At 42.0% G+C, this 10,484-nt stretch overlaps 1 protein-coding gene across 1 annotated transcript; it reads right to left on the reverse strand.

Annotated features, from left to right (window-relative positions):
* Window positions 1-3,365: 3,365 nt before the first annotated feature.
* slitrk5.S (SLIT and NTRK like family member 5 S homeolog) lies at window positions 3,366-10,265 on the reverse strand. Its single transcript, XM_018249885.2, has 2 exons — window positions 9,749-10,265; window positions 3,366-7,724 (listed from the first exon to the last, which is right to left on the reverse strand). The coding sequence occupies exon 2, from the start codon at window positions 7,714-7,716 to the stop codon at window positions 5,068-5,070; it is 2,649 nt and encodes an 882-aa protein (XP_018105374.1). The 5' UTR covers window positions 7,717-7,724; window positions 9,749-10,265; the 3' UTR covers window positions 3,366-5,067.
* Between the last annotated feature and the right edge of the window lie 219 nt (window positions 10,266-10,484).

The following is a 10,484-nucleotide window of genomic DNA, read 5'->3' on the forward strand; positions in this document are numbered from 1 at the left end:
GTTGTGCTCGTTTTAGATATATATCACAATAAAATGCAAACAATGTATCACATATTTCCCATAGCTGTAACACATTTTGTTATGTAGTAGATTTCTATGACGTACTGTATATAATGCCATTTGGACTTTTATTATTATTAGGCTCTCTTCAGTTGGGCTGTCAGAGGTGTAGTGATGTCATGCTGGTTGTTGGTCTTTTTTAGTGGCTCCATTAATAATAGTGCCACCGAGGAATGTTCTGATACAGTTGAATGTATGTTGGGAGTTAAAATATTAACACTTCATGCTCCTTGTTTGAGTCTGAAGATCTAACCACAGAAAAAAATACTGAATATGGGGGGGAAAAACACTTTTTTTAAGGAAAACCCATTAAATATATCATAATTCTAGTATTTGATTCATGAAATCTTGAAATTAGGGGGCAGATTTATCAAGGGTTGAATTCTGAAATTGAAAAACTTCAAAATTCAAATTAAAAAAGACCAACTGAAATGAAATCTAAGGATTTTTTTGGCCGAATAGGTCGGTTTTCGATCGAATAGGTCCGTTTTAAAGCAAATCCGAATCATACGAATTAAAGTAATAGCGCATTCGAACAAAATAGATTCAAAGTTTTTCCAAAGTTTTTCCACCAATTGACTCCAAATAGGTTCTAGGAGGTCCAACATAGGCTAAAACAGCAATTTGGCAGGTTGTAGATGGCGAATGGTCGAAGTTGAATATTTAAAGGGACAGTACATGATAAATTTCAAAATTTGAATTTTTGATTTTTTTTTCAAATTGAATTTGGACTATTCTTTAGTCGAAGTACACAAAAATTAGCTCGAAATTCAAATTTTTTAATTCAAATTTTTCCTTTGACCTTTGATAAATCTGCCCCTAGGTTGACTCTACAATAAAAACTTTTGCCATTTGAGATACATGTTGCCCATATACCAACAAGAATACATTTTGCTTACAATACATATTGCCATGAACATGATGGCTGTATATTTTATGCATTAAAGTGACAGGGAGTTATCATTTGTGCAGGCTGCGCAGTGCTCTATTGCTTAGATGTCTAAATATTGGTTCTCCCCACCTGACATAATGTATTACCATCTTAGTTTGCAATAAGGTGCATAACTGTTGGTATTCAACTAGGAGTATTGCAAGCACTGTAGGAATTCAATATATTAGGTTACGTGGAAATAATTTACTATTTTAAAATAAAGATCATAAAGTAAACAGTTTTAACCTATTTGCCATCATTATAAATGAGTTACAATACAAATAATTTAAAGGGAAGTTAATAGAAACATTGCATAACCCTGCTCTAATGTTCTTTTGAAAGACAGAAATACAAAGAACAATAACATTAATAAACAGATCCTTGTGGAAGAATGTAAAAAAAAAACTGCATTAATTTTGTAGGACATTGCATATGAAAACTATATCTCAGGCTGCAAAATATAAAACCTTTGAGGAAGAATCCACATATTGATTTGTTAGACACTATTAAAGTTCTTATAAATAAATATACACTGCTGAAAATCTGTGGCTTATTACTGGCAGTGGGAAGTACTTGTGGTCAGGAAAGTACAGCCTTCAGCACAGGTGACTTATGATATTGGAAGGCCTGTTGGGTCTATAGTGTAAAGATTTGTTGCTAAATATGTTCAATAAAGAGACTGTCATCAGAGTTTAAAAACGTTCATTAATATCTAAAAGATAAAATATTTAAATATAATAATGAAAAGGATAAAGTAATTTCCATTCTCTTTAACTAGCCACACATGCAGAGAGTTTCAGTACTTTTCCAATTGAACTGTATTAAAGAGGTAGTTACCCTTAAAATTAACTTTTAACATGATGCAGACAGTGGTATTCTAAGACAATTTGCAGATCATTTGTGTATTTAGCTTTGTATTCAGCAACTCTCCAGTTGTGTAGCCTCACAGAACAACAGATTGTGGCTAATAGGGTCAGTAACCTCTATTTGAAAACTGCAAAGAGGAAGGCAAATAAACACTTTAAAAAAATAAGACCAATTGCAAAGACATTCTATAACATACTAAATGCTATCCTAAAGATTAACTACCTCTTTAATATGTGCATAATAGTTCCCAAAATGAATGCCTGGCTAAACATCTGTATTTACAGATAACCCAATAATTTAGCCCATATTAGTGGCCATCAGTCAGTCCAGAACAGTGTTGGATCTCAGCTCCATGCCTCCATCCTCTGCTCTGGGCCAGTCAGTAGGCCAATTACTCCTTTTGGATGAAATGCTCTCTTATTTGTTTGACAAATCTGCGTTTGATCCCCAGTAACACAGGAGGCAAATTTACTAAAGGGCGAAGTGACTAACTCTGGCGAAAATTTTCCAGCATGACGTCATTTTGGTACTTCACCGATTTAGTAACGGGCACAGGCGTAACTTCGGTAGCGGAGACTGACGCTGGCGTTCATTTGCACTCAATCGCTGGTCAAAGTTGCGCCCTGGCGAAGGGACATAACTGTGCAAATCTACTAAGATGTGGATTTTACTCTTGCGCCAGACTTGCCTTTGCCACCTCAGATCAGGCAAAGTTGAAAATTTTTCTAAGTCCCAAAAAATGCTGGCGTCTTTTCCTTTTTTCAGGGTGATAGGCTGCAAAAGTGCCTTAATTTTTTTGGAGGTAACCAGCTTCCCCCCTACATTTACTAACATATGGCACCTAAACTATACACTGGGCTCATGTGTGGGGCATTATAACAACTCTATTTTCTTTTATTAAGGTTTCCTGGGCTTGTGTAGTGTAATGTATTTGCTGCAACATATACATGCATTCAACTTTAGCTTCCCGCCATATGCAAATTAGCCAATGCTAGCTCAACTTCGCTCTGCTTGCCGAATTAACACTTGCGAAACTTCGCCAGCATTCGGCACCCTGGACGCAACTTTGCATGTCAGTGAAATCCATCGCTGGCGAATTTTCGGTGCCTAGTAAATTTGCCCCATAGTTCATTACTAGGTTTCCAGATATAAAATGAGACTCAAAAACTCAATCTCAGAAGATAAATGGCAAACCCAGTAATGCTCTGTGTATGGAATTTGGGTTTTCACTGTTCACATTTCAATGACTGTACAGTGGAGTTTCTCAGCAGTGAAAGATAGAATGTGAAGAGTTTGCTGAGCATGTGAAATTTAAATATGCTTAACACATATCACTGTATGAACTCTGAACATAAAAAGTCAAATTGTTTTTTGATCCTGTATAAAAAAAAAATAAAAAGATTGATAAAGGGTTCTCCAGCATGTGTTCTTTGGAAGAGGCCAAAGGTTGTTCCAAAACTGTAAATATGAAAGGTCACAAATCATTGTATCTGAAAATAGAAACTGCTACTTATGTGCATGAGAGTGAACAGGTGAAATTGTAGGCAGCAGTGTTTCCACAAGTGAATACTTACCCTGTTACAAATATTTAATGCAAAACCAAAACAAAGATAAAAATTAAGAAAGACATGAAATTTTAATATACGTAACAAAATGATATTCATGTTTCCCCCCCCCTAGACAAGGAAAGAATGTCTCAAATAAACAAAGGTGTCTTTAAGGATTTGGCAATGCAAAAAGATACAGATAGAGCCGCAGTTATTACACATTCCAACTGGAAATGATATGATTTGTTAAAACTTCCATTTCCCCAACAATGAAACATAAAATTCTGTTTTTAGGCTATTGATCCTGAGGTGGCTATTTGGATTAAATGGCTCAAGATCCTGAACTTCTGAATACACCAAAAGAATTAGAACCATTTGGAATGACAGATAACTGTGACTTCATCTCTTATGTATAATGCATGAGCTATGGAAATTATTTTAAGCCTTTTTCTCCCGACTGAGTCATTGGAAATGAATTGTTCGATTGCAGGTTATAATGAGCGATGCATACCAAATGGCTATGTATGTTCTCAGATTAATATACATGTTGGAGGCATGTATCATTGCACTTTTCCCCTCTCTCAAAAAAATTATGTAGATAGTAGAAAAAAAATCTCTTCTCCTCTGAGCTTGTACATGCCTTACTTCCCACCTCACAGGTGACAGGACACACACCGCTCTGTACAGTGCAGTCGAAATTGGCTACAACAGTAGTCGAATAATTACATTTGGTTTACTAATGAAATAAAATATTTTCCCTCCTAATATCGAGAATTGTTTATATATTCCTCACTATTTAGTCCTACGAATTGCCCAATAATGAGAGTATTAACATTCTCCATTACTGTCTTGTTCGACCAACATGGCAATAGAAATGGCGACCGACTGATTGCCTAAAGCATGTCTAATGTAACGGCCATCTTGCCTGTTTAGCTTCCTTCTCTTCGGCCCCCACAATACATAATGCTCATGTTAGCTCCTCAGTCCTCCTGTTCATGTAGTGCAACACGTCTGAGCAAATCAAAGACGGAAATAGTGAAGGGAAAACAAAATTGACAAACAAAATAAATGCTTATGTGCATATAAAAATAGGTGCTACATTAAAATATTTGATATTTTAACAATAAGTTAATTTGACTATCCAAGTAATGGTTTCTATGTCTTTGCACTTTAGAATTGGTTTACACCTTCTATGGTGATGCATAAAGATCTTAGTAATGTACATAATTTAGCGTTTACTTCAAAAGTCCAGAAAGCATACAAATATATCCTGTAAAAATGGATTGTTATATTAAACTCAGGGGAGGGGGGTGCTAAAACACCAATCAAGTCAGTTAGACCCACCCTTATGTGAAGGGTAACATAGCATAAATGGTGTTTTTTCTCATAGATACCTCCTAGCACCAGGAGAGATTTCACTTCAATGATTCTCAGGCTGCACAAAGTGGCCACACACGTTGCAAACAGTAAATGTTGTGCCCAGTTTATACAATATAAGCTGTCCTACAAAAGAAAAAAAAAATTGCACACCCTTTCAGTGGAATTTGCTGCAGCTGAAAATCTTGTGCCAAGGCACTTCATCCGAAGGTTGAAGCAATAAAATCGTCATATAGTCCTTTTTTGTATTTGTATGACAGATCACTAGGTGATCGGGGGGAGAGTCTAGAACTGGCTAAAAGTGGTCTGTTTCTCCAGCACTTCGAGGTAGTCCGGCTCCACGTTGAGTTTTGCTTTTAATTCCAGGTATTCGTTCCTGTTGGGTTCCACATAGACAGTACTAGGCGTGCTGTATAGCATCGCTTCCCTTAACCTGTCCGGATGTAAAAACTGCCGCTTAGGGCCGTAATTAAAAGTATTGGGGTTGCTATATTTATAATCAATGTTTGGTCCGGGCGATGGGCCTTTGTCCGGTTCTAAAATCCCTCGGTAGACGCGGTCAGTATCTTGCACAGGGGACAGCTCCGCCCTGGATTCTATGGTGCTGATGCTGTAGCTCATCCCCCTCAGCCTAGTGTCTCTCTCCTCCTCCAGGTGATCCCTATAGGTGACTTTAAGTTCGTGTAGGTCTTTATAATCGTCCACAGAGTTGCCCTCCCTGGATCTATAGATGGGGTTTTTGCACATGTGACCCAAAGGGTGGGGGATATATTCATACACGTGACCAGCCGGCGTCTTGACTTTGGGCAGCGGCCGGTTGCTGTACACGCTGTATTGCATGTTGAATGCGCTCACGTCGGAGTTATTAGCGCTGGCGGGTTCGTTCTGGTTCTTTTTTCTCCTTTTCATGACAAGGACAAACAAGCCGGCAGCTACAAACACAGACATGATGAAAACCAGGAGCAGGCTGAGTATGAGCACAGACAAGGGCACGGAGCTGCTGGACGAGTTATTGGATTGAAATGGGTAAATGAGGGTAGTGGTACTGTCAGAGGGGAGCACCTGGGAAGGGGTAGCAGATGTGGTGTCTTCCATAGTGGAGTGATCTGGGCAGAGCAGGTCAGACTTAATAGATCGCATCTCTGTAAGAGCGAAATTTGGGGGGGACTTGCAAATCACATCATCCACCAAAACGCCCACACTGAGCTGTTCCAGCCATAACTTCATCCCCAGCACGTTGCACGTACAATCCCACGGGTTTTCATGGAGGTCTATCTGCACCAAAGACGTGAGCTGCTCCAGCACCCCACTCACCATCACGTGGGAAAAGAGGTTACTTCTCAGGTTCAGCCTGGAAAGGTTCAACCCAGAGAAAATGTTCCCTGGCAAATGTTTCAAAAGATTGTTATTTAGAAACAAAAGGTGAAGGTTCGGGACAAAATGAAATGTCCCGGGTTCGATTTCCTTAATTGAGTTATTCTGTAGAAATAGGTACTGGAGGCTCTGGAGGCCATAAAACAAGTCTGATGTCAGCTTTTCAATAGAATTACCATTTAGGTACAGTCTGCGTAAATTAGTCAAATCCCCAAAGGCTCGATCCTGGATAACTGATATTCGATTATTTCCCAGATGAAGAAGGTCTAATCCGGTGGAATCGATGAAATCCTTCCTGCGAACCAGAGCGATGTTGTTCCCGGTGAGATACATCTTTTTGGGGTTGTAAGGTTTGGGGTGCAACTCGGATATGCTCTTGATTTTCCTCTCCTGGCAGTTGACGTTGAGCCCCAGGTTGGATATTTGCAGATTACAAGTGCAGTTTGTAGGACATTCCAAAGGCACAGGGGATTTGGTCTGATAAGCCATGCTTATACTGTATCCAGAATCTATAGGGGGTCGGTGGGATGTGGCCCGCCCTTTGGATCGGTTGGGTTGCCGTGTGCTTTTGGGTTTGGTGAGATTTTTGTAAACAGAGGAAGAGATAGTGCCCCCCGAATTCACCGAGGCAGGGGTAGTGTGGAAGTACTCGCTGGTACTGCGTGGGATCGGGGGGCGCATCTCGTAGGTGGAGATGAGTTTCCTGGGGCACAACTCCTGTTTGGAGATTTCATCCAGATCTCTCCCATACAATCTGAAGGGAGTTTCACAAACGACGTCACCTACTAAAGCAGAATAGGAGATACTATAGAGCCAATCCTTCAGGGCAATTAATTCGCACGAACAATTCCACGGGTTCTCCTCCAGCTGCAGCTCCACCACCTTATCCATGTGCTCCAGGAGTCCCACATAGGGGAGCACCTTCAGCCTATTCCCTCTTAGGTCTAAGTGAGTTAAGGGAACAAAACGAAAGAGATTGTTGGGCAAGGTGGATAACAGATTGTCGTTCAATATCAAGACCTGCAGAGAATGCAGCCTGCTGAATGTATTGGGCTCTATGGAGATAATAAAATTATAATCAACTTGCAGATACTCCAAATGCTGTAGGCCAACGAACGTGTCGTTTTTTAGAAGTTCCAACTTGTTGTTGTTCAGGTGCAACCTCCTCAGACCCTGGAGTCCATTGAACGCCCCTGTTTCCATGTCCTGAATGTCGTTGTTGCCCAGATGCAGAATAGAAGCCCCCGTGTAATTGACAAACTCGTTCAGGTAAAGTCTGTTTAAGAGATTCCCAAAGAGCATGAGATGATAGAGGGGGAAGCGTGGGGGGCTGATCTCAGAAAGGCCAATGATCCCTCGGTTTTCGCAGTTGACAGTCAATACGCCGTCTCGCTCCTCACAAGGACACGAATGGTCACAGACTTCGCCATAGTATTCGAGTGTTTCTGCCCACGAGAGAACCAACGATGTTACAGTAAATGCAATCGTCTGTAGGATCCACGTCTGCATTTTCTTACACAAGTCCAGGTCAAACGTGACTGGGGAGCAGCAATGGTACATCTTACCTCCTATGGGGGAAAATACACAGCAGGTTAGAGGCTGGGGCAAATCACTAGGGGGGTCATTTATAAACACTGGGCAAATTTGCACCTGGGCAGTTACCAGTGGGAACCAATCAGTGATTAGCTTTTTTTAAGCCAGTTGCAGGGTGAGCTCTGGAAGCATTTATCTGAGTGGTTGCCATGGGATACTGCCCTGGTGCAAATGTGCCCAGTGTTTATAAATGACCCCCAGAGTGTGTTTAGTTACATAGTGTGTTGTATGTGCCACAGACTAGACCCACAAACCCCCATTTGCCCACACTACCCACTCCTTTATATACATGTGTCTGTGCCAGGCTGTAAACCATGTATTCAGTGTAAATGCCTTTGCTAGATAGGATGCAGGTAAGCCATTCTGGGAGCTGGCAAAGCCTCGCGATTATGATTTTCATGATCACCCATAAGTATACATAAAATGGCTGTCACTTCTCTTTCTTCAGCTCTTTTTTCTATTTTTTTACCTTTCCTGACTGCGAGTTATTTCAGCACCACACCAGTGAACAGCGCCCGGACCTCTCTCTCTCTCTCTCTCCCCTTCCCGCTCCCAGACAGGCTCGTGTGTTCCATTTAATCGGCTCGGACTTGGCTGGAATCTATCAGGGCATTTGTACCGCAATGCGTTGCACTCCCGCCACTCCGTTAGCTAACGGGTTAAAGAGCATGAAAATCGGGCTGAATTCTGTGATTTGTGGATCTCAGGATCCTTCAAGAAATATTCCAGAGGGAAGGGGCAAGAAAGCAGAAACAAACACCACCGACTATGATGGATTTACAATGCTAATCGCGTTTGGAATCCAATGAAGGGGCGCTGGCGACTTTGCTTTGGAAAAAGCACTCGTTCTGTTCCAGTTGTTCCCCAAAGCAAGCTGAAGAATGGCTTCTTATAGCAAACCTAGCTGGTACAAATACAGCTTGCACGCCATCATTGTGTATTGTCTAATAATAGCATGGCAATGCCAGTCTGGATAGAACATCACTTAAAGCTCAGGGAGAAATACTCCTAATTGGCATCAATTGCTTTTGCTCGTAATGGTAAAATCTAGCTATTTCTGTGCATGTGCCTGAGTTTAGCAGAGAAACCTTTTAACGGACGAAGTAATGCATCATTTCTATTTCTTCTATTTTTTTGCAATTGCCAGTATCCAGCCTTGCACAGACTGGGCAGCTTTAGTGCTCAAGGAAAAGCTACAAAGCTTCCTCTGCTGCTGCCCACCCACAAGCATTATAGTTTCTGATAATATAAAAACTCTCAGGCGATCAATATCGATATGTGACTGACAATGTAGGCCTGATTACATTGGGATTTGTGCAATAAAACGCTCTAAAATCGCAGGGCAGCTCGCGATCCACAGAGACAGCTAGACTGGGCTGATGCCTGAGGCTTGTGTCAGTGAAAAGCAGTCTTTGTAGTCTGCAAACACAGTCTGTGACAGGCTTAGACCCCCCATCCAGCACTGGGCACTCACATATGCCCACATATTGGCACCCGTCAGCAAATATACCCTTAGGATGTATCGGAAACCCCCACGTTCTGCTCAAGCAAAAGAAAAGACAGAGCACAAGAAAGCGTCTCATTTGTACCTTTCCAATTGCTGTCCAAATCCATCCATCCACATAGCCATCTTTGCAAAAAGTGTATGGGAAAAATCCATGGTTCTTATTCCGGTTAATCATTAATTCCCAACCCCAGAAGTGTTGCACCCTTCATTTAATTACAATCACTTGCCAGCAATGCAATAAGGTCCCTTCCACACCGTTATCCATATTTTTGATACATTACTAAATAGGCAGCACCCCCCCCCTTATTTAGCTGGAACCCCCCGATTTTGCATTGAGTGAAAAAGCCCTGGCTGTGTCTTTTCAGTACAATGTCACTGTGCTGCCCACATCATACCAATGGAAGCAGGTAGAAAAATGAACACCATGCAGAATACTAATGGCATCTATCTGGAGCAGCGACCCTCATTAGAAGGGCAAAGGAAAATACTCACTCAGACTGGAGTCTCCAGGGCCCAACCATCGCGGAAAGCCATAAAAAATACATCTGGTGCGGACGGATGGCAGAGGCGGCTCTCCCTGCACTTGACTGCCAGATGCACCGTAGCCGGCACTTAGACACACAGCGCAACAGACACACGGACACAGTCCGCACTACTGAGTTCCCGGAGCCTGGCATCCTCTGGCTTCGGGCATCCCATTGTGATAGAGAAGCGACAGAATCGCATGGAGAGAGTCGGCCAGCAGAACGGGAGAGCGACAGAGAGAGAGCGGGAGAAGAGGAGGGGGATGGGGGAGCAGAAGGGAGGAGTTTGGGAGTAGGTAGGGTGGATGTGGGATAACACTGAGCAGACTCAGCCTTTCTAATTACTAACTTGACAAGCCGTTAGTTTCCCTTTTCCCTGTGTATTACATATCAATCCTGAACACAACTGCTACATGCATTCACATAGACTGGCACCCAGAGTCCCAGACACCAGACACACAACAACACACACTGACACCAGACACACAGCAACACACACACACACACACACACTGACACCAGACACACAGCAACACACACACACACACTGACATCAGACACACAGCAACACACACACTGACACCAGACACACAGCAACACACACACACTGACACCAGACACACAGCAACACATACACACACTGGCACCAGACACACAACAACACACACACACTGGCACCAGACACACAGCAACTCACACTGGCA

Source organism: Xenopus laevis, chromosome 2S (genome assembly GCF_017654675.1).
Source record: "Xenopus laevis strain J_2021 chromosome 2S, Xenopus_laevis_v10.1, whole genome shotgun sequence".
In the NCBI taxonomy this organism is placed as follows: domain Eukaryota; kingdom Metazoa; phylum Chordata; class Amphibia; order Anura; family Pipidae; genus Xenopus; species Xenopus laevis.